Below are 24752 nucleotides of genomic sequence, written 5' to 3' on the forward strand. Positions count from 1 at the left end.
CATCAATTAAAAAGGTGCTCAGCCTTCTTTATGGTCCAAATCTCACATCTATACATGACTAGTGGAAGAACCATAGCTTTGACTACACGGACCTTTGTTGGCAAAGTAACATCTGTGCTTTTTAATATGCCATCTAGGTTTGTCACAGCTTTTCTTCCAAGGAGCAAGCATCTTTTATTTTCGTGGCTGCAGTCACCATCTGCAGTGATTTTGGATCTCAAGAAAATAAAGTCTGTCACTGTTTCCATTGTTTCCTCATCTGTTTGCCATGAAGTGATGAGAACTTTGACTTTGTGGACCACAACAAACTCTGGAAAATTCTTAAAGAGATGGGAATACCAGAACACCTGACCTGCCTCCTGAGAAATCTGTATGCAGGTCAGGAAGCAACAGTTAGAACTGGACATGGAACAACAGACTGGTTCCAAATGAGGAAAGGCATCAAGGCTATATATTGTCACCCTGCTTATTTAACTTATATGCAGAGTACATCATGAAAAATGCTGGACTGTATGAAGCACAATCTGGAATCAAGATTCCTGGGAGAAATATCAACAACCTCAGATATGCAGATGATACCACCCTAATGGCAGAAAATGAAGACCCTCTTGATGAGGGAGAAAGAGGAGAGTGAAAAGGCAGGCTTAAAACTCAGCTTTCAAAAAATGAAGATCTCAATATCTCATTCCATCACTTCATGGCAAACAAATGGAGAAAAAGTGAGAACAACAGCAGATTTTATTTTCTTGGGCTCCAAAATCACTGTGGATGGTGAATGTAGCCACAAAATTAAAAGAAGCTTGCTCCTTGGAAAAAAAGCTACCTAGACAGCATTAAAAAAAGCTAAGATATCACTCTGCTGACCAAAGTTCTTATAGTCAAAGCTATGATGGCTCAGACAGTAAGGAATTCACTTGCAATGCAGGAGACCTGGGTTCAATCATGCTAAGGACATCCCTGTAGTCCAGTGGTAAGACTCTGTGCTCCCAAATTAGGGAGTCCAAGTTCATTCCCTGGTCGGGGTATTAGATTTGCACATACCACAACTAAAAATACTGCATGTGACAATTAAAAATCCTGCATCCCACATGCTACATGAAGATTGAAGAGCCCTTGTGCTGCAATTAAGACCAAGCACAGCCAAGTAAATGAATAAATATTTGAAAGAAAGAAAGAAAAAGACATGAGAATTCCCTTTTGGTTCAGCAGTTAGGACTTGGTGCTTTCACTGCAAATGGCCAGGGTTCAATACCTGGTTGTGGAACTAAGATCCCAGAGGTTCTGTGGCATGGCCAAACAAAAACCCAGAAAGATAATTGAGGAGGAAAGAACTCCCAAAGTTTGAAAATGAAGCACTATAACTGCAAACAGGCTGAGGATAGAGTAAGGATTGCCAGGAACCCAAGGGCAAAAGTGGCACCTCTGTAATTCACAAGCCTCTTTAATGTTGTGGTTTAGGCTCCTCCTACTCCTGCTTCTGAACCTAAATAACTTGTAGCTCCTAAGAGAAATTGTTATGGAAAAAAGAAAATATTTGAACTGAATGATATTGAAAATAACAAATTTTTTGAGACAGAGCTAAAGCAGTTTCATGTGTTAAAGTGCATTATATTTGAAAAGAAGAAAGGTTGGCAAAACAATGATCTAAGTCAGTGCTATTCGTGGAAGTTTCTGCAGCAATAGAAATTTTTAAAATCATTGTTACATGTATTCCCTAATAAGGACGATCAGCTTTTCACATATATAAATGCATATTTTTCTCTTCTGTCAGGTGACCTATTTATATCCTTTATCTGGTTTTTCAGACGGGGTGTTCATCTTGTAGGAATTTTTTTTTTTTTGGCCTTGCTGTGAGGCTTAAGGGATCTTAGATCCTCAACCAGGGATCGAATCTCTGCCCCCTGCAGTGGAAGCACAAAGCTCTAACTACCAGATCACTAGGGAATTCCCAGTGAAAATGTTTTCTATCTCCTTGTCTAATATGCCACTTTGGAGATGTTAAAATGTAGCTAGTGTGACTGAGGTATTAAATCTTTACCTGTGCTCAGTCGCTTCAGTTGGGTCCAACTCTTTGCGACCCCATGGACTGTAGCCCACCAGGCTCCTCTGTCCATGGGATTCTCCAGGCAATAATACTGGAGTGGGTTGCTATTTCCCTCTCCAGGGGATCTTCCTGACCCAGGGATCGAACCCACGTCTTTTTACGGGTTGGATTGGCAGGCAGGTTCTTTACCACTAGTACCACCTGGGAAACCTATTAAATCTTTAATTTAATTAAATTTAATTAATTTAAAATTAAAATATATGGCTAGAGGAACCAAATCTTCCTTATAAATGAGTTCCAATTAATTTGTACACTCAGTAATTTGTGTATCTCTTAGATATTTTCCTCAAGATGAGAGTCCATGCCCCTCCCTAAGTGTAGGCTGGGTTTAGTGACTTGTTTCCAAAGAACAGAATATGTCAGGGGGAAGGAGATAACTTTATAGCAGAGGAACTAGTGGTAAGTCATATTGATAGTATGAATCCTTGATGGGAAGTGATGAGAAAGATATATTGCCTTGGAGGTATAGTTCTAAAAATATATAAACCCCAGTGCAACCAGGAGAAACATATCAAACCCATATTGAGAGTCATTCTGCAAAATACCTGTCCCTGAAAGACTCCTGAAAATTGTCAAAAGTCATGAAAAGCAAGGAAAGTTTAAGAAACTGCTATAGACCAGAGTACGCTAAGGAGGTATCTAGCTTTTTGGTATATATCCTCATGCAATTCAGTATCCTATATGGGAATATGACACTGGAAAAGAACATTTGTGGAAAAACTGGTAAAATTTGAATAAAACCTGGAACTTAGTTAAAGGTACTGTACTGAAAGATGCTGGAATAATTGTGAGGCTTAAAGGAGGTCATTTCACATATATACATTTTAGACATTGCAAGTATTTCCTCTACATCACTGATTTTGACTTCACTGGTATGGAAATCTAAAGTATGGTATGCTTAACTGAATGGACATCTTCAAATACAAAGGATCAATATTTAAACTGTGTGATCTGACCATAATGCAATAATGAGAAATTGACAAACATCTTTTAAAATGCCATTCATTTGGAAAATATCAATAAATATATTAGTACATAATGTATATCTCCATGGAATTTTCAGGTAAGACTACTGGACCATTATTTTCTCCAGGGGATCTTCCTGACCCAGGATCGAACCTGGGCCTCTTTTGTCTCCTGCGTTGACTGGAAAGTTCTTTACCAGTTGAGAGGCCAGAGAAGCCCATATAATATATAATCTTTGCCTTAAGAAGAGAATATTAGGATATACTTGTAAGTGAATGACAATGAACATACTATTCAGCAAAAATCATGTGACACAGTTAAATTTGTATGGGGAAACGATGGAAACAGTGACAGACTTTATTTTCTTGGGGTCCAAAATGATTGTGGATGGTGACTGCAGCCATGAAATTAAAAGATATTTGCCCCTTGGAAGAAAAGCTATAACAAACCTAGACAGCATATTAAAAAGCAGAGACATTACTTTGTTAACAAATTCCCTTTAGTCAAAGCTACGGTTTTTCCAGTAGTCATGTATGGATGTAACAGTTGGACCATAAAGAAGGCTGAGTGCTGAAGAATTGATGCTTTTGAACTGTGGTGTTGAAGAAGACTCTTGAGAGCCCCTTGGACAGAAAGGAGATCAAACCAGTCAATCCTAAGGGAAATCAACTCTGAATATTCATTGGAAGGACTGATGCTAAAGCTGAAGATCTAATACTTTGGCCACTTGATGTGAAAAGCCAACTCATTGGAAAAGACCTTGATGCTGGGAAAGACTGAGGGCAGGAGAAGAAGTGGGCAGCAAAGGATAAGATGGTTGGATAGTATCACCAACTCAATGGACATGAGTTTGAGCAGACTCCAGGAGATAGTGAAGGACAGGGAAGCCTGGTGTGCTGCATGCAGTCCATGGGGTTGCAAAGAGTCGTACATGACTGAGGGACTGAACAACAACAACAAATTAAGGTAAATTTATAGCATTACATGTAAGAGAAATGAGAGTTACAAATAATTATCTCAAAAAGTTGTAAAGATGAGCAACAGAACAAACTTATAGCAATAAGAAGGAATGAAATTAATAAAGAATGAGAAGTGAATATAATAGAGAAGAAAATATTGTAACAAAACCAAAACTTTATTCCCCCATATGACTACTAGGAGACTTCCAGCAGAACAGGGCATTTAAAAAAGACTCTGTAAAGGGCCAAATAAGAAATACTTTAGGCGTTGCGAATATGATCTTTGGCGATTAATCAAGTTTGCAGCCATAAACAATAACAAAAGGAACTTGCAAGTCCCTATTCCAACTTTAAGGACTCTGAAAATTGAATTTCACACAATTTTCACGTCAGAAAATATTATTCATTTCGGTTTTCCTCAGCCATTAAAAAGTATAAGGCTCTAAAATTTAAAAAATAAGTAAAGCTCATTCTCAGCTCACTGTAGGCTGTGCAAAAACAGGGGCAGGCTGCCCTGCATTGATCCAAATGGAATTCCAAGAGGAGCGGCTTCAAGACCCAGGTGTATGGTCAAGTTTCTTAAGCAAGGGGCAGGTCACTCCTGAGGTCTGTGAGTGCTGGACACCATCACTGGACTCCCCTGGTAGACTCGGATGCCGCTCTCAGCTCTGTGCCCTGGAGACTGTGCAATCTGTTCCCCGCCCCCACCCCCTCCCCCCCCTTCGGTGAGCTGCGCGATCTAGACAGCCCTCAAGACCCTTGAGACTCAGGTTTAGCCTGACCGCGCCCCCAGCGGTTGCCTCCAGAGGTGCCACCGCGCGCGCATGCGCCCAACTTGGCCTCGCGGCCAATCAGATTGCAGGCGCCGACACCTGGCAGCCAATCATCGGTGGCAGCGGGCGCGCCTGTAGGGGCAGCTGCGGCGGCGGCCCGGGCCTGAGGAGGCGTTGTCGCCCCAGGCTTAACCCGGGGACCGCCAAGGGGCAGGTGAGCTCCCGGCAGTTCTGTCACCGCCGCCAACGGGGACCGGTAAGGGCTGGGGCGTGGTGCGGCCAGAGCGGTGCCTGAGGGCCGAGGGTAGGGTTTCTCGGGTCCCCACGCGCGCGGGGCCTTGCTCGGCGGGGCGGCCTGTGAGGGCCCGCGGGCCCTCAGGAGGGAGCGTGCGGCCGGGCCCACAGGCCGCGAGGACCCTTTCGCCCTCTCCCCTCTCCAGTCTGGGCGGGCGCTGCTCTCCGCAGCCTTCTTGCCCCGGGGGTGGGACGAGCCAGCTCGGGGGAAGGGCCTGTCAGGCCCCCGGCCTCCGCCCAGGTCTCCTGTGGAACCTAATATATTTAAACACACACACAGAAATCTTCACGGAGGGTTTGTGACTCGGGCCTGACCGGATTCTGGACACCCGTGGACCCAGGCACAGTCAGGCGGGCGCAGCAAAAAAAATCGATCTAGTGGCCTCTTCACTACCGCGGTGCCTTGGTCGTTTTCCTGTTTCCTCTGCCTCTCCTCGGACTCCAGGGCTGCCCCTGTTCCTGGGGGCCCCGAGATTCAGGCCTTTGGTTCGGGAAGTTGGCAGATGAGGTATTTGTTTGTTTGTTTGTTACTGAGAGAAGGGAGGTGGGAGGAAGAAGCTCAGGGAAGAGGAGTTCAATCACTTGCTCTGGTTGAGTGTGAGACGCCTGGTCAGCATCCGTAGGGTAGGACCAGGTAGGGCCTGGGGGATAGAACATTCCCGGAGCACGTGACTCATCCTGACCTTTCCCTCTGCCCGCCCCCAGGATGTGACCTTCTCCTGCCTGGGAAGTCTCGAGTGCTCAGGTTTTCAGTGTGCCCCTGAGGTAAGGTGACAGACATCTTTACAATAAGGAACAAAGTTGTGTCTTTCTTGCCTTCCGTTTTTCTCCTTTGATTCATGGGCTCACATGTTGCTGTTGAGACAGAGTTCTCCTGATTGGGGATTAGCTGACCCTGATTGCGGGTGGTGACTTAAGGGGAGTCGTGGTTTCAGGTCACTCTGGAGCCCTCTGAGTTGCAACCTTTTTTAAGGTTTTTACAGGCAGGGAGGCCGGTGGCTTGCTTTCTCTTGCCGTCTTGAAAGAAAAAAATTAAGAGCACCATGGGTTTTGAGCTGTGTAGAGCTGACTCCTACCACTTGGTGAGGCTAAAATGGAGCGATGCACATATCCTAAGGTTTTAGCTACAGAATCAAAGTAATGAAGTGGTGGGAGTTCCCTGGTGGCCTGGTGGTTAGGATTCTGGGCTTTCACTGCAGTGGTCTGGGTTCAATCTCTGGTCAGGGAACTGGGATCCCACAAAGCCGAGCAGCATGGCCAAATGAATAAATGAATAAAGTGGTTCATTCAGAGAAAATGTGTTGTGATTTAACATGTTTACATGGGATTACTTGCTCATTTCTGTACCCTTAAGGGCTTTATTTCATTAAGTAATTGAACTCCACTGAATGGGGGTGGGGGACCATCTGAGTTCATTTCACGCCAGTTCAGTTCAGTTCAGTTCAGTCGCTCAGTTGTGTCCGACTCTTTGTGACCCCATGAATCGCAGCACGCCAGGCCTCCCTGTCCATCATTAACTCCCGGAGTGTACCCAAACCCATGTCCATCGAGTCGGTGATGCCATCCAGCCATCTCATCCTCTGTTGTCCCCTTCTCCTCCTGCCCCCAATACTCCCCAGCATTAGGGTCTTTTCTAATGAGCCAACTCTTCTCATGAGGTGGCCAAAGTATTGGAGTTTCAGCTTCAACATCAGTCCTTCCAGTGAACACCTAGGACTGATCTCCTTTAGGATGGACTGGTTGGATCTTCTTGCAGTCCAAGGGACTCTCAAGAGTTTTCTCCAACACCACAGTTCAAAAGCATCAATTCTTTGGCACTCAGCTTTCTTCACCATCCAACTCTCACATCCATACATGATCCATTCATGCCAGTAAACAAGATCATAGGTAGCTCTATGCCCAGCAGCTTGTGCCTATAGCTCCGTTGTATAGTTATCTATTGCTGGTACAGCTTTGAACTTGACAGCATATCAATTTTGCCATGTTTTGTTTTGGTCACACCATGTGGCTTTATAGGATGTTAGTTCCCCAACTAGGGATCGAACATAGGATCTTGGCAGTGAGAGTGTTGAGTCCTAACCACTGGACTGCCAGGCAACTCCTGTTTTTAGGTGTTTTGGTTTGTTTTGTGTTTTTTAATTTTTGCCATATTTATAGGAGAACTATTCTTTGTGTAAGTATGATGTGAACGATAACTCGAAATGTTTGTGTTGTACCCATTATCTCAAAATTGAATAGTTTGAAAGAACTTAGGTTTATTATCTCTTGGACTAGAATCCAGTTGGGCAGTTTAGCCTCAGGGTCTCTCCTGAGGTTGTAGTCAAGCTTTTATCTGGTTTGGCAACCTCTGAAGACTTGACTTGTTGAATCTAAGTTCTCTCACTTGGCTGTACTCATGAGGCCTCAGTTCCTCCTTCTGTGGGCCTCTTCAAGGGGCTGCTTGTGTGGAGGTTGCTGTCTTCTCCCAGAATGAGTGATTCAGGAAAGAACTTGCACCCAAGATAAAGTGCAGAGTCTTTTTCGGAAGTTACACATCTTCGCTTCTGTATTTGCTTAGTCTCACAGGTCAACCCTGTGATAGTGTGAGAGAGAACTACACAGGGGTGGGAATATCAGATGTGATTCACTTGAGGTCATCTTGAAGGCTGGCTGTTGGTGCTGCTGCTAAGTCGCTTCAGTCGTGTCCGACTCTGTGCGACCCCATGGACAGCAGCCCACTAGGCTCCTCTGTCCACTGGATTCTCTAGGCACCAGTTCTGGAGTGGGTTGCCATGGCTACCATACCCATTAATCCACCATGCCAGCCTTTCTTCATATGATCTCAGTTCTGTTACTGTGAGTGAATTATTCGGCTTGTGTACACTTCTTGTGTGCTAGATCTACTCAATTCTTGTTTATTCAGTGGTATTCTAGCAAGTCTCTTCTTTGTCCTGGATTAAGTTTTCTGTTTCTCTGGATGGTTCCCATCAGCAAACAGATTGACTGTAATGTCACCTCTCGTTAAAAATCCGTCTTTTGGTGACACATCCTGCTTTTGCTTATTTTATTTCATATTTGCTTATTATAGACTTCTACAGAGTTGTTTGTAGAATTTGTTATCTCCAATTCTCTCATTTTCCTTTAAATCCACTCTTGTCAAGGTCATCAGTGAATTCCAAATGTTTATTTAACTCAGTGGTCAATTTTTAGTTTTTATTTTATTTAATTTATTTTCAGCCTTTATCAGAGTAGATCATTTCCTTCTCCCTGAAAAAAATTTTTCATTTGGATTACAGAATGCTTCTCTTTCCTGCTTCTCTTCTACCTACAGTTCTTTCTGCATACAATGTGTGACCTTTGTGTCTGGCTTTATTCAGATATCATCTTTTCTTTTTAAATACTTATTTGTTTGTTTAGCTATGCAGCATGTGGGATCTTAGTTCCTAGCCCAGGGATGGAACCTGTGCAGAGTCTTAAACTGGATCTCCAGGGAAGTCCCTAGTTTGTGTATTTGCAAGATTCATCCATTTCATGGATGTATAGCAGTGCATGTTTTTTTATGGCTGAATATGGTATATGAATATGAATATGGTATATGGCTTACATGTAGTCCATTGTGAGCATATACCACAGTTTATTTATCCATTCATCAATTAATGGATAATATTTGGATGGTGCACTCTTTGTGGCTGTTGTGAGTAATGTCGCTATGAACATTGTTTTTGCATGGACTTAACATTTTCAGTTTTTATGGATATATACAAAAGAGTGAAATTGCTGGATCATATGGCTACTCTATATTTAATTTTTGAGGTACTGACAAACCACTTTTCCAAAGTGGTTGTACCATTTTACAGCAATTACATCAACAATATATGAAGATTCCATTTCTCCACATCCTCTGCAGCACTTGTTATTATTCCTCTTTTTGATTATAGCCAACCTAATGGGTGTGAAGTAGTGTCTCACTGAGACTGATTTACATTTTCCTAATTATGTTAAGCAGTATTTTTTGTGATTGTTGGCCGTTTGTATATCATCTTTGGTGAAATGTCTATTCAAATTCTTTTCCTGGTTTTTAAATGTTTTGTTTTTTTTTATTGTTGTAAAAAACATGTAACTTAAATTTTACCATTTTAACCATTTTTACACGCTAAGTATTTTACACACTTTCATCAGCCTTTTTGGAGAAGGAAATGGCAACCCACTCCAGTATTCTTGCCTGGAGAATCCCATGGACAAAGGAGCGTGGTGGGCTACAGTCCACGGGGACACAAAGAGTCGGACATGACTGAGCGACTAACAGACACACACAGTCACAGTGTTGTTTTGTTGTTGTTGTCATTGTTTCAGCTGTGCTATGCAGCTTGCAGGATAGTTCCCTGGTTGAGGATCATACCCAGGTCCCTGATAGGAAAGTATGGAGTCCTAACCTCTGAACTACCAGGGAATTCCCTATCACATTGTTATGAAACAGATCTCTACACCTTTTCATCTTGCAAAATTGAAACTCTCTACCCATCAACATAAACAACTTTATGTTTATGTCCCATAAACAACTGCTCTTTTCTTCCCTGTTTCCCTAGACCCTGGAATCCATTGTTCTTCTTTGTTTCTTTTCTATTGCTTGACTATATTAGATATTTCATGTAAGTGGAAACATACAGTATTTGTCTTTTTTATGACTGGCTTATTTCATTTAGCTTGATGTCTTAAAGGATCATGCATGTTTTAGCATGTGGCAGGATTTCCTTTATGTGGCTAAATAATGCTTGATTGTATGTATATATCACATTTGATGGACATTTAGGTGCTTCCACCTCTTAGTTGTTGTGATTAGTGCTGCTGTGAGCATGGCTGTGCAAATATTTCAAGACCCTATGTTAACTTCTTTTGAATTTATATCCAGAAATGGAATTGCTGAATCATGTGGTAGTTCTATTTTTAATTTTTCGAGGAGCCTTTATACTGTTTTCTGTAGCAGTTGCACCATTTTAAAATCTATCCATAACACACAAGGATCCGGTTTCTGTACGTGCTTGCTAATAGTTGTCCTTTCCTTCCGTTCCCTTTACCTTTCCTTTCCTTCATGTGTATACACACACACACGCATGCACGCATAATTTTTTTATATCCTTTTCCATTATTGTTTATCACAAGATATAAATATAGTTCCTTGTGCTATACAGTAGGATCTTGTTTATCTCTTCTATATATTAACATTATAGTTTGCATCTGCTAATCAGCAGCTCCCAATCTGTGCCTCCCCCACCCTTCTCCTCTTGGTAATCACATAGTCTGCTCTCTATGTCTGTGAGTCTGTTTCTGTTACATAGATAAGTTCATTTGTATCATATTTTAGATTCCACATGTAAGTGATACCAAATGATATTTGTCTTTCTCTTTCTGACTTCCTAAGTATTCTTTTTAATGCTAGTGTAGATTGAAGTGTTTACTTAACTTCATTTTCAGAACATTTGTTGCTACTGTATGGAAATGTGGTTGATTTTTTAAATATTTATCTTGTATTCTGCAAACTTTTTATTAGTTGTAATACTTGTGGTTTCTTCAGGATTTTATATATACAAAAGTATGTTATCTCAATATACTTTTACTTTTTCCTTTCCATTCTGAATGCTGTTTTTGTTCTTTTTAAAACAATAATAACAACAACTCCTTTTTATTACCTGATTGCCCTGGTTATAGAACTGCCAGTATAATATTGAGCCAAAGTGGAGTAGATATCCTTGTGTTGTTCCCAATCTTAGAGGGAAAGCTTTCAGTTTTTCATTATTAAGTATGATGTTAGTCGTGGGTCTTTTACCAGATACCTTTTGATTGAGAAAGTTCTCTTCTGTTCTTAGTTATTAAGTGTTTTTTTTAAACCCCTATTATGAAAAGGTGCTAGATTCAGGGAAATGCTTTTTCTGCAGGCAGATGTGTTTTTTGTCCCTTATTCTATTAAAATGGCATAATGTTGATTGACTTTCATATAATGAACCAACTTTGCATACCTCCATAAATCCCATGTGATCATGGTATATAATCTTTTTTTAAATGTTGTTAGATTTTGTTTGCCAGTATTTTGTTGAGGACTCTTGCCTCTTTATTCATAAGGGATATCGGTTGTATGTGTGTGTGTGTGTGTGTGTGTGAGATGTCTGTCTGATATTAGTATTAGAGAAATACTGGCATCACTTTGCCTGCTATGTGGGGAAGAGACATGTGGAATGAGGGATGAAGCATTGTTGGATTTAAGTTTAGTCAGGATTAGAGGGAGAAATTTAGGATATATCAGTGTGGAATTGTGGTTAGATTATCAAGAGTTCATTCTCAATTTGCTAGCCCTGTGTTAAGTGCTTGACATTGAATTATGCTGTTTGTTAACTATGTATAGATACTTTATACTTTGAATTTGCTACCTATTTTCTGTATTAACATTTATGAAATTAGTGTGTGTGAATCAATTGTAATGTGCATTTAAGATACGTTTTCTTCCAATTTTACTTCAAAACAAGATGCCATTGAATAGCTGATGCTTTTTAAAAAGAGCTGTTAACCTTAAGTCTAAGAAATAGCATTTTTGTCTTTAAGATACAGAAACACATTTAAAAGTTATAAATATACCCAAAAAGATGCAGCTGGTGTATAGCTAACTTAGAATTCCAGCTTAATCCTCTTTGATTCCAAAGTTCATGTTTCTAAACACTGTATAATAGTGCTTTTGTAAAAATACTAGTCCTTTACATGTGATTTCACCTAATGATCAGTGGTGTTGGGTTTTTTTTTCTTTTTTTTAATAGAAGAGATTAAAATTAACATGGAAGAAAGCTATGATTCTAGAGTCATGTAGACTTGTAGTCATAGGTTTCTCAGCTGTCATTTAGTCTCTTTGATGCTCAGTGTCTTTATCTATAAGATAAGGGTGTTTATAACTACCCTAGAGTTTTGGAGATAATTAAATAGCGCATTTTTCTATACTTAAACTAATATGTAGTATGTTTATACTTAGGTGGCAGTTTATATAAAGGAAGCACTGGGACTTGTGGCCACACCCTTCAAGAGTAAAAAAGTATTTAAAATATGGAACCACCATGTACATTACGTGAAGAAGAACAAGAGCCAGAACCACAGAAAAGTGTAGGAGAAACCAAACAAGTAGATGATGAAGATGCTGAACTGATTTTTGTTGGAGTGGAACATGTAAATGAAGATGCTGATCTGATCTTTGTTGGGATGACCTCAAATTCAAAACCAGTCGTTTCAAACATATTGAACAGAGTTACCCCAGGTTCATGTTCAAGGAGAAAAAGGTATGGTCACTTCAGGAAAGATAATGCTCACAAATTACAGCCTGTTAGTCATGTGACTCCTACATCGGAAGCAAAGACTGTCTTGCCGGTTTCTGACTCTGAATCAAGATCAACAGATAGTCCTATTATTGAGCCTTTGTCTAAACCTGATTATAAAAATATTTCACCACAAATAGTGCCTAATAGCTTTTCAGAGTTATGTTCTCCTTTGATTACCTTCACAAGTTCATTGCAGCATCCAGTAGAAACAGCAGTTTCTGCAGGAGATATGAATAAAAGTCCTCATGTATCAAAGCGACTTTCCACTTCTGAAACAAATAGCACAAATCCCAAAAGGCCTAAACTCAGTGATGGAATTATAGGGGAACCTTCTTTAGCTTTGTCCCCTTCAGGTATTTTTCATACAGTGACTACTCAGCAAAGCACACCAGACAGTGTTCATACCTCATTAAGCCACGTTCAGAATGGAGAACCTTGTCCAACAGCTTTTCCAAAGGACAATGTTCATTGCAAGCCTGTAAGTTCTTTTGGGGAAAATGGACTGACAAAAACTGACTTTCCAAGTTTAGCAAGTCAAAACAAGATTGTTGATCCCACAGAAGGAAATCCGATTGTGTTACTTCGTGACTTCTACTATGGACAGCATACAGGAGATGGGCAGCCAGAACCGAAGACTCACACAGCCTTTAAATGCCTCAGCTGCTTGAAAGTTCTAAAAAATGTCAAGTTTATGAATCACATGAAGCACCATTTGGAACTTGAGAGGCAGAGAGGTGACAGCTGGAAAAACCACACCACCTGCCAACACTGCCACCGCCAGTTTCCTACTCCCTTCCAGCTGCAGTGTCACATTGAAAGTGTCCACACTTCCCAGGAGCCCTCTGCTGTCTGTAAAATCTGTGAATTGTCCTTTGAGACAGATCAGGTTCTCCTACAGCACATGAAAGACAATCATAAGCCTGGTGAAATGCCCTATGTATGCCAGGTCTGCAATTACAGATCATCAGTCTTTGCAGATGTGGATGCACATTTCAGAGCATACCATGGAAACACTAAGAATTTGCTTTGCCCGTTTTGTCTCAAAATTTTTAAAACTGCAACACCATACATGTGTCATTATAGAGGGCACTGGGAAAAGAGTTTTCACCAGTGTTCCAAATGTCGGCTACAGTTTTTAACTTTCAAAGAGAAAATGGAGCACAAGACCCAGTGTCATCAAATGTTTAAGAAGCCTAAGCAGCTAGAAGGATTACCTCCTGAAACAAAAGTTGTTATTCAGGTATCACTGGAACCTCTTCAGCCAGGATTGGTGGAAGTAGCATCCATTACTGTGAACACATCTGATTCTGAACCATCACCCCCCAAATCTAAAAGTAGGATTTCAAAAAAACCCCGTTAACTCTACTTTCAGTAAGTCTGAAGCAAGTATTTCAGTCAAAGTTAAAAACCCCATTAAAAACAAAAAATCCAAATTATAACATTATTCAATAGTATCAAATATAGTGAAAGCAATGGGTAATTTATGTGTTTTTTTTTTAATTCATGAAGTAAAATTTTGTTTGAATGTTGAAATGTTATTTAAAAATACATTACCTGTTTTTCATATAATTGTCTTAACACATAAAAGGTATGTGTGCGTGTGAGAGAGAGAGAGAATGAGAGAGGGGGAGAGAGGAAGAGTAACAACCTATTTATTTTGGTATTTCATGTTATTTGTAAGTTCGAAAGCTCTACTATACATATAATCTGTAGAGTGTTTTAGCAACGTAATTTTCAACTGTTTTCATGCCTTGAAGATCTCAGTATTAACTATATAGCCAGATTGGAATGGCTTTGTGATGGTATGGTTCCGTGTGCTGCTGAACTCTCCGAAGTGCCTCTGTTGTGCCGATCTAAGATAACCTGGCTCTGAAAGCCTGGTGTGGAGAATTTGATGGAGAAGCTGTGATGTGAGTTTGGACCAGGGGATTTCGCCAGCGGAGAGCAGTGGCTTCTTTGTCCCAGTTGAGGAAGAGGCACAGATTGACTCCAGGCATAGAGCCAAGGCAGAAGGAACACTGTCTGAGTGTCTTTACCTAGCCCAGGGACATCTAAGGAAGCCAACCATTAAAATGCCTGTGTTTGGTGAAGGGCCCCTGCAAGCATCAAGCAGGCCCTGTGTATCATTGACTGCAGTTGGAGAAGCAGAGATAGTTAATAGAATGAGGCCTGGTGCCCATGGACCTCCTGTTGAGTGATCAAAAGGGGAATTTGATTCATTCCATCCCCTTTCCCTTCTGGCTGGCCTTCAGTTAGAGTGAAGTAGCCATATCTGTCTCAGTCACAGTAGTAAAGCAAGTTAAGATTCCCAAGGAAAAAAGCCTTGATGTCCAGTTTGATTTGTACTGGACGCATAGTTTTAACTGAAAAGGATCAAACACAGGGAATCTGTTCAGTTTATGAATTGGGCTAAATTTAGTTCTCTTACCCTTAAGCTACAATGGAGTTGTCCTAGAATAGTAAGTGTAGTGAATAAAAATGGTCCAGGGTGATTAAACCCTTTATAGAACTTTTCCTAACCTTTTCCAGTTACATGTGTCTTACCCTAGTTGAACATGTGAAGTTTTCAGTTTTGTATCTTATCTTGACTTGGACACGAATGTATTACAGTTAACAGTTAATTCTTTGTGTGTGTAACCCATTTTATCAAACTAATATTGAGTTTCAGTCTTACTTGACACACTCTGATGTGCAGGAATTGTCTTGTTTATTTCAGTAATTATCAGGTCATAGAGTTATTATCCTTCCTCTAATCTATCCACCTATCTAATCTGTGATTATACTTGTGGAAACCTTCTTCCAAGGGCTCTTTCACAGAACTGCGGGGTACCCTCTAAGTATTGGTTCCTGAACATCAGCACACTCGGCTGCCTCTGTGGGTTCCTAGAGTTGAGTCTCCTTAGGCATGTTTTAATGCCATCCCTTCTCCGCTTCTGGCACAGATAACCTAGCAATCTCTGTGCACCATTCAAGGAACCTGGGATCCTGGATGTAGACCTATGCCAAGAGAAATCTCTCCTTTTCCTCTTCCTTTTTCCTCCTCTTTATCTCTCCCCACTTCTTTTTCCCCCTCCTCAATTTATTTAAATTCTCTGAGCTTTCAGAAAATGCTGGAAAGTGATAATCATCAAGGGGTTAGCATCCCTCTTAGAACTGAAGAGGAAGGACTACAGATAACTAAGTTGTAGTGAGTATATTGTCTATATTTTAGATAATTTCCTGAGTATAAATTCTATTGTATTTATTTACTCAATGCTTGATCGATTGATTTGCACTTTGAATATTTTACTAGGCCTTTCCAGTTAGTTTGCTTGGGCCAAAGCACTTTGCTAAGTGTCAGCTTAAACCACTTTCTTTAGGTGTAGAAAGAGTGTATGTGTGTGTTCTGGTCTCAGGTGAAAACTATGTATAAATAAATGTGCAAACTTTTGCATACTTATCTCCTTTATTCTATTTCTGTAGTAAAAATAAGAAATGTTTTAGTTATGTGTTTTTGTTGTTGCTTAGTATTATTAACACTGTTACTGTCATTTGCTCTGAAGTATGCTCCTAAGGAGTACAAGTTGTTATTTATTGCCAACTAAAAAGGTTCCAGTGATATGGTCCCTGACTACCTCCTCTCTTCCATTCTCTGTCATTCTACTCTACTGTTTTCCCCACTGGTGCACTGTTTTTGACACACTGGCCTTGCTTTTCCTCAAGCAAATTCCATTTCTTCCCGATCCAAAGACTTTGCAACTGCTGTTCTTCTGGAAACACTCTTCCCCTAGGCCTGCGTGGCTTGCTACCTGCCTTGTTTGAGCTTCACCAATGCTGTTAAAATCACACAATGAAATCTCCAACCCCCTCCCTTTACTCCTCCTCCTTAAAGGCACTTTAAGTCTCCACCCTCTTCTTCCCTCTCCAGCCTAAATTTCCTAGATTTTCACAAAAAAGCTGAGAAGAGATAATAACATCAGGGCTTTGCTTCTTAGAATTGAGTTAACTTGAGTCAGTTTCTGTGCCTGCAAATAAAAGATAGTTAATAATGAGTTGAGTTCTTTCAGGAGCTTTCTCTGTTTTTCTATTGATACCTCTATATTTTTTTAAGGCAATGTCACTTTGTTTTGTTTACAAATATATTGAATATCTGTCAAGATTACTATTTTGTTATTGCCCTTTGTGAATTTCCTTGTCTATTTTGCTTGTTCTTTCAGATAAAATTTATTATTTTATTAATGTTGCCAAAAAATTGTAAGTAAAATTAGTATTTATAGAAATAAAACGTTTTTTTAAAAAATATTTCTGCTGTCTGTCTTTTTTACAATAACATGGCATATTTTTAGTTTTTTAAAATAATCTTATTGTGTTGGCCAGGACTTCTAAACAATGATGTGTAAATGGGTTTTCTTGTTCTTAGTACCATCAAAGGCAATGAGTATATGGCTTAATAAATTTCTGTTTTTTTTTTTTTCTTTTCTATTTCTGTTTTTAGAATTTAAAGAGAATTGTTTTATTGGATAGTTTACAACATCTGTTGAGACATTTACTTTTCTTTCGTTCTCCCTTCCTTTCTTCCCCTGTCTCTCTTCCTCTTTCTTTCCTTCCTTCCTCCCTTTCTTTCCCCAGGTTTTTGCTTGACTGGATCTTTCCTGAAACAAAAGTAATTCCACTCAGGGTTGAATATTATCCTCTCAGAATCTCATTCCATTTCTCATTTCTAGTATTGGAATCAACTTCCTCTTCCCCTTATTAGATTTGCCACAGTTGTATCAATGTTTCTGATTTACTTTTTCCAAGAAACAGCTCTTGTTTTATTATCCCAACAAGTTTTATTTTTGTTGTTTTCTTTTATTGTTTCAATTCATATGTACCTTCTAGTTTCTTTAGGATTTTTTTTGATAACCTTGTATTTTAAAAGCTTTCTTTACAAATTTTTATGGAAATATATTTTATTTACAATATTGTGCTTCAGATGTATATCAGAGTGATTTAGTTATGCAGATATATATCTATTCTTTTTTAGGTTCTTTCCCACTATAGGTTATTACATGATACTGAGTATTTCTTTTTTTTTATAAAGGGTTTAGGAATTGACCTACCTTCATTTTTTTTAAATTAAAAAAAATTTTTTTAATTTTTCATTTATTTTTATTAGTTGGAGGCTAATTACTTTACAATATTGTAGTGGTTTTTGTCATACATTGACATGAATTAGCCATGGATTTACATGTATTCCCCATCCTGCTCCCGCCTCCCACCTCCCTCTCTACCCGATCCCTCTGGGTCTTCCCAGTGCACCAGGTCCGAGCACTTGTCTCATGCATCCAACCTGGGCTGGTGATCTGTTTCACCCTAGATAATATACATGTTTCGATGCTGTTCTCTACCTTCATTTAATGACCTACCTTCATTTAAATAGCAGTTTTGTCTGAATCCCAAATACTTTTATGTATACATTTTTTAAATTAAAATTTCATTCTCTATGATTTTTGGCAAGTTAATTCCAAAGATTTCACTATTTGCACGCTGAATGTTTTAATTTATAGTTTACTGAGAAGTTTTCCTTGGTGCTCTGACGGTATGTGTGTATATACACTGACATGTCTATATACACATCCTTTTCAGATTACTACATAGGTTTTTTTTTTTTAAGATATATAAATATATTTTAAAAGATATTTTCTGTTTGTATGGTAAAAACATGAAATATTTTAATTCTAGAAATCTATTCCCCCAAATGAATATAGTATAAAAAGTAAAGGTATGAAAATATTCCTTTGAGACTAATTCCTAGTAACAGAACTTGGAAATGTTAAAAAATTATTCATAACACTTATTAAAAGTGGTAAGAAAAACTTTATTCAAGGTAAGAGTACTACAGTGGGGTCTTATACTAGGGGAGAGAAATTGAGCTTAAGTCTGACTGGCAGGGACACAGTTGGGATTGATAGCTAAGGAACAGGGTGGGTCCATGGGGTTGCAAACAGAGACTGGGCAACTGAAAAGCAATGAAAAACAGCAACAGGGTGGGTGGACCTCAGGGTTAGGGTGGATTCTGGCTGAACTGAGAGGATCATTGCTGACCTAGGCAAGGGTGATAGGATACTGAGGTGGGTGATAAGGAATTTGATCTGATACTGAGGGTGGTCCCATCAAGGGTGTGGTATTTTTTCAAACTCACTTAGCAGATTCTGGCTAAAATTGGACTGAATGGACAGGCGCCCCTGGATAAAGACATGGCCCAAAGTTGGCAGTGCATTAATTAACTACTGCTGCATAACAAATTACCCCAAACTAACAGCTTAAAACAATATTATCTCATACTGCTGCTGAAAGTTGGGAATCTAGGAGTAATTGAGCTGAGTGTTCTGGCTCAGGGTTTCATGAGATTGCCGTCATCTGAAGCCTTGACATGGGCTGGTGGATTTCCTTCCAAGACGGCTTACTCACATAGCGGTTGAAACCAGTGTCCTTGCTGGCTGTTGGGAGAAAGCCTCCGTTCGTTCACGCAGGCCTCTCTACTGGGCTGCCTGAGTGTTAAGATGCGACTGAGCTGGCTTCTAGCGTGAGTGATCCAAGAGGATGAGCCAGGAGGCTGCAGTGCCTCTGATGACCTAGTCTCAGACCCTTCATGTTCATTTCTACAACATTCTACCATTGGAAGCGAGCCGCTGAGTCCAGCCCACATGTGAAGGGGAGCATAAGGTCCGCCCTTGAAGGAAAGGATTTGTGGACATAATTTCAAACCACGTGGTACACACATGACCACAAATTGTTTACATACCTCTCTGTCCAAAATGCATTTTCCTGCCAATGCTTTCAAAGATTTTATCCATTAGAACATTAACTTGAAGTTCAGGACCTCGACCTTTGCCTGGAGAAGGAAATGGCAATCCACTCCAGTATTCTTGCCTGAGAAATCCCACGGACAGAGAAGTCTGGCAGGCTACAGTCCACAGGGTCACAAAGAGTCAGACACAACTGAGCGACTAACACTAGCTTGCCTAACTAAATATATCATTTCAAGGAACCTGCTCAGTTTTGTTTGATTCTCTACTGTTTTAGCATTTTCTATTTTGTTTTTCTCTGGGCTTCCCTGGTAGTTGTTTTTCTCAATGTTAATATTTATTGTTTTCTTCCTTCTGTTAGCTTTGGATTTAGTTTTTTCTGTTTTTCTAATCAGCAACTCTCCTGTCCCTAAGGGCTGAGTCCTCTGAGCACATGAGGAGGTTTTGTTGGCACTTCTCCATGGGCTTACATCACTGGGCATTTGTGAGTTCCTTGACCCATACACAAACCACAGTGATAATTGGCCTCATCCTCAGAGGGGGCTCCCGTGATGGTGAGGAGAGTTTTGTTCCCAGAGATGGAGCCAGAAGCAACTGGGGACCCCAGAGGGGCGGCCGCTTGGGCTGTGGATAAGCATTTGGGGTGCCTGGCCTGGGGGCTACTGGTTCCAGCTGGGTGGGAGAGTAGGCTGAACCAGAGCTGAGGCCGCAGGTGAGGATGACCGTCCCTCCTGGAGACACTGAGAGTGACGGCTCCTAGACCTAGCCCAATCTGAGCATCCACCCCTAAAAGTGACAGGAGAAAGACAGGGGTTGTTATGGAGACAAGGACTCTGAGACCCTGCGTGGAGGTGCCCCAAAGATGCAGAGTCCCGGCCCCTGACATGAGCCATAAGTGAGGAACCTGAGCAGAAGCACCATCCAGGCCATGGTGCAGACCCTCCCAGGTTGCAGCTCCTCAACCTCCTGAGCTGGAGGTGGGGTCCTGGGCCTTTTCATACCTCCCATCCCATCAGGAGGAAGAGGCGCCTCATGCAAATCACTTCCTCCTCTCCCTGCCCAGATCACCTGATGTCCCCTGAGGGGTGCTTCTTGAAGGAGGCAGATGCTGGACCTCACCCAGAGTGGGGACAGCATGCAGAGGAGACCCTGAGTGATGGGGTGACAGCCTTCCCCTAATCAGGCCCCTACCCCCACATCCTTCGTTTCTCAAACCTGAATCCTTCCCTGCAGATGTGAAGCTGAGTGATAATTGGATGTGCTCCCCTTCCTGCCCCAGCGATCCTGTTCACCGCAACACCACGCTCCCCCCATGACTGTAAACCTCTCTTCCCTCCCCAGTGGAATCACTTCCTGCTCCTTGTGAGGAGGGTCCTGCTTCCTCCAGCAGGAAACCCAACAGGAAACCAGAGAGTCATATTTGCTCTGTGAAGGGACAGGGGTCTCCCCACCACACGGGCTGTGAAACCCCTGCCAGGCACCACCCAGTGCATCAGGGCTGGGGGGGTCAATACTCACACCTGCCCCAGGCATGGGGAGATAGCTATCCTGTGCTCAGAGAAACCATCAAAAAACCAACCATCAATATGCCTGCAGATTTTTAGAAGAAAGTTAACAATGCAATCATTACATTGAGATTCTTCCAAAATGTCAGATGAAAATAATAGAAAAACACATGACTCAAAATCAGAAATTAAAATGACCCCGTGTCTAAACAAGTTGGTGTGTACATCATGGAGTGTTCTAAATTCCCTTTCTTCTAAATGGTCTTACATGGAGCAGAGGGACAGTGACGGGCAGGTGAGTGGGTTTAGGATGAACACTTGTGCAGTAAGTTTTGAAGATGGCCACAACATTCTTGTTATCTCCGAGTGAACGACATACAATTTCATGTCCATTTCAGAGCTGCTGCTACAGTGTCTGCTTCACACAGTGTGCTGGTAATTGTGTTCTTTTCTCTTCCTCTGTGTCTGAGGCCTTCCTCTTTGTCTGAGTCACATCAGACAAAGGTACGCGTTAGTTGATTTGGAGCCTATTAAGCAAAGTTACTCTGATACAGTAGAAAATGTGCAATTTTGTGTGCATTAAATTTGAAGATAAGGAAGATTTAAGGCTTAAGAGAAAAGGGAGAATTAGAAGGATTGATTGCAGAGTGACTCGTCTCATATATTTCGGGGTCACCTGAAATGTGAGTTTGCGTCTTCCAGGGTCTGGGGTCATTACCTTCCACCTTTACCTTGACCCACATAAAAAGGTGTAAGGCTCTCAGAGTATAACGTGCCTCAGACCTCATACCCATTCTCCCCAGTTCTGTTTCAGTTTGACTTCTGTGGGGGTGGCTGTTGTTTCAGCTTTTCCCGTCAGATCCCCTCAGCCCACATGGCAGAGCCTTTTGATGCCTGTCTTTGCTATGGAATAGATTCCAGGGGGTGGGAATCTACACTCTAGGTCCAAGAGAACAGATATTTATCCAACTTCTTTCCAGAAACCCAGGGAGAGGAGATCTGCGGACCTTTGGGGATTAAACTGGGAAAAGTGAGCAAGTGAGGGAGTGGCTGTGTAACCAGGAAGGGTTCATTCTGACTCCACGCTGGATCTGTTTCTATGAATTTAACCCTTGCTTTTGTCATTTTTGTTATCATCGTCTTACACAGTGGCCTGCTTCAGAGAACCCTACTCCCTCTGCCTGAGCCTTAAACTAAAGTGCCATTGTGTAGCTCACAGGGAGATAGTCTGAGCCTGCCCACTTGTGAATGCCTGTAAGAAAGGAAATACCATATCCCCCTGCCTGAGGCTTGCCATTCTAGGGAATAATTGCAAGAATGAAATGGTCTTTTTCACTTTGTTTCCTTACTTTCCCCCTTCTCTCATCCGTACAAGAACCTAGAATCCAGGCCCCAAGAAGATGGTTATTTTGAGGTGTTTAGTCTGCTAACTTCTGTGTCAGCTGACTTTCCGAATAAAGTTGTATTCCTTTCCTCTTGAATTCATTGACCTGTTGTGAGGTGAGCAGAGTGAGCTTGGACTTGGTAGCAGCTGCGAACATGTAGATCAATCTAGCAGGGCTGAGGTCACCTTCACAGTATGAGGTTGTCCCCGTCGTGATCTCAGGGCTCCTTTCACTTATTTACATCTGTGTTAATTTCTCAACAATGTTTTCTTGTTTTCACTTCATAAGCCTCTCACCTACTGGGTTAATCATATTTCTAAGTATTTTGTTTTTTTGATGCTATCATTAATTGAATTTTTAAAAGTACCCTTTTTGCTTCTTCATTTTTAGTAACTGGAAAACGATAGGTTTTCCAGCATTACTTCTCGTAACCCTGCGGGAGATCCTACATAGAACAGGCATAGTGTCAGGAAGAGTGCTGGTTTTCCTGTTTGTGGGGCAGGTGACAGGCAGTGGGCAGGTGGGACTGTGAGGTGGTGTCTGCAGCCCACGGGCAGTAAGATGACCACACAAAGGGTGACCTGGGACACGTGACCATCTAAGGAACTGAAATGGCCCCAGGTTGCATTCACTACTTTTGGGGGAAGGAAAGGAATGGAACATGTCTATTTTTTGTTTTTCATTTTAAGAAAAAGTCATCAATGTATCAAGACCTTAATACGTGATATTGTAAAGGCACCAACTATTCTCATATTGGTGTCTGGTGACAATAATTTGTGGAAACTCCACAAGTGAGGAGCAAAGTGAACTTAATCTCCATAACAATAACTCAACATCATATGGCAAGTGTTAGAAAAGAAATTGAACAGGAAGAATCAATGGTGGGTCTTAGCAGTGAGGGCCATGAAGACGCAGTTGTTCCAAAAGACCCAGATGTAAGATGCACCTTAGATGCTCCCGTGTTGGTGCGCAGTAACCGAGGAATCTCCCCAGTGAAGAAAAAGCACAGGCGTCATGATGAGGGCCGATGAGAAGGGTCAGAGCTCTAGAAACTCCTGGGAATGGGCAGATGCCCCAGTGATGGAGATTAAAGGCTCCCGAGTCAGAGTTCAGATTCCGAGATGACCTCAGCCAGACCCCAACCTCAGCCCCTGAATTCAGGGCAAAGAGATGCTGTGTCCCTATTGATGGGGACATGAACTTTCTGTTTCCTTTGATACCTTCTCCTGGGAATGGGCTGCTGGAGGGCCTTCAAGGACAGAGGGGACAGGAGGAGGCTCCATGCCCAGGCAGACCCCTGGATGAGCTGGAGTCGGGGAGACAGTAGCAGCAGCAGGTCCAGCCAGATGCCGAGCAGGAAGCAGCTGGGCGGCCCCACCTCCCCCAGATGGAAGGGAGTCCATACCATTTCTGTCTAGTTCCCGCAGGCCTGGAGCTCTGGGTGAGCCTGAGAGGCTGTCAGAGGAAAGGCAGGAGCAGCAGCCTGGTATCAGCTCAGCCCAGTGATGGCCAAGGAGCCAGAACTCCAGATTTGAGACCTGGGAAATGAGCAGAGACCCCGAGATCTGAAATGGAGCAGGGACCCCGTGCGTCCACTACTAGCATCAGAGAGAAGGAGAGCTGTTGGGACCAGGACCCACACTGGACGCTCTGATGAGTTCAGAATCAGACGGAAGTGTACTGTGTCTCTCTGGTTCTGACCTGACCCATCATGGACTCTGACCCCAGGGCACCTGCCCCTGGCACCAGGGATTTCTGCTCAAGTTGAGAAAATCAGACAATGAGTTGTTGCAAAGGAAATCTGAAGAAGGGGTGAATTAAGAAAGATGTGAACAGATTTTTCTGGACTAAGTTCCCTGGTGTGATTCTGAACCCAGTCTTAGGCCAAAGAGACAAATGAAGCAGCTGCCTTTGCAGAGGATGTTTCTGCCCCCAGAGCCCAGACTCTGCGAGGACAGCAGGTTTTTGTCTCACTTCCCCCCTGGCTCGGAGCACTGTGGGACTATTAAGGCTGAAATCAAGAGACGCACAGTAATAATCAGCCTCGTTCTTGGCCTGCAGCGAAGTGATGGTCAGGGTGCCTGTGTTGCCAGACTTGGTGCCAGAGGATCGGTCGGGGACCCCCGAGGGTCGTTGTTACTATCATAGATCAGGGTTTTAGGGGCTGATCCTGGGAGGTGTTGGTACCAGCTCACACCCAACATCCCAATGTTGCTGCTTCTTCCGGTGCAGGAGATGGTGACCCTCTGGCCCAGGGACGCGGACACGGAGGGCGGCTGGGTTGGCACAGCCTGGGCCCAGGATCCTGGAAGGGGGAGAGACAGAGATGGTGACTCTGGGGTCCAGACATGAGAGCACAGAGCACGGCCCGTGTGTCTTCCCAGGGCCCTTCCCCTGTCCCGCCATCCAGTCACCTGTGCAGAGAGCGACCAGGGTGAGAAGCAGAGGGGACCAGGCCATGGTGGACATGGTCAGGGCGTCCTGCGGTCTGTGGCCCCACAGCTGAGCAGAGCGTCCCCACACCGCTCCTTCCCCTCTTCATACTCTGAGAGGGGGAGGGGCCTTTCATGCAAATGACCCCCCCAGCTCTCTGACCCACCCTGGGCCCCCGGGTCAGGTCTCTGTGCCTGATTGGGGGCTGGGTGTGGACTGGGGCGGGGCTATT

At 42.2% G+C, this 24752-nt stretch overlaps 2 protein-coding genes, 1 pseudogene and 2 gene segments (V, D, J or C); 1 reads left to right on the forward strand and 4 right to left on the reverse strand.

The window, feature by feature from the left end:
• The window catches only part of LOC122693629, a 463707-nt gene that overhangs the window by 114973 nt on the left and 323982 nt on the right, over positions 1 to 24752 (reverse strand).
• The window catches only part of LOC122693636, a 209797-nt gene that overhangs the window by 113229 nt on the left and 71816 nt on the right, over positions 1 to 24752 (reverse strand).
• Positions 1 to 24752, reverse strand: part of LOC122693633 — a 415920-nt pseudogene that overhangs the window by 108622 nt on the left and 282546 nt on the right. The gene's annotated exons all lie outside the window — the stretch shown is intronic.
• The window catches only part of LOC122693634 (immunoglobulin lambda-1 light chain-like), a 473571-nt gene that overhangs the window by 103355 nt on the left and 345464 nt on the right, over positions 1 to 24752 (reverse strand). The gene's annotated exons all lie outside the window — the stretch shown is intronic.
• Positions 4930 to 13896, forward strand: LOC122693627 (zinc finger protein 280B-like). Of its 5 annotated transcripts, none has more exons than XM_043901228.1 (4): positions 4930 to 5058; positions 5377 to 5604; positions 5802 to 5861; positions 12088 to 13896. In XM_043901228.1, the coding sequence occupies exon 4, from the start codon at positions 12159 to 12161 to the stop codon at positions 13785 to 13787; it is 1629 nt and encodes a 542-aa protein (XP_043757163.1). In that variant the 5' UTR covers positions 4930 to 5058; positions 5377 to 5604; positions 5802 to 5861; positions 12088 to 12158; the 3' UTR covers positions 13788 to 13896. The 5 variants fall into 5 exon arrangements, with proteins under 5 accessions (XP_043757163.1, XP_043757164.1, XP_043757166.1 ...); XM_043901227.1 differs by having other exon boundaries at positions 4951 to 5016; XM_043901229.1 differs by lacking the exon at positions 5377 to 5604 and having other exon boundaries at positions 4931 to 5058.

Source organism: Cervus elaphus, chromosome 5 (genome assembly GCF_910594005.1).
Source record: "Cervus elaphus chromosome 5, mCerEla1.1, whole genome shotgun sequence".
NCBI lineage: Eukaryota > Metazoa > Chordata > Mammalia > Artiodactyla > Cervidae > Cervus > Cervus elaphus.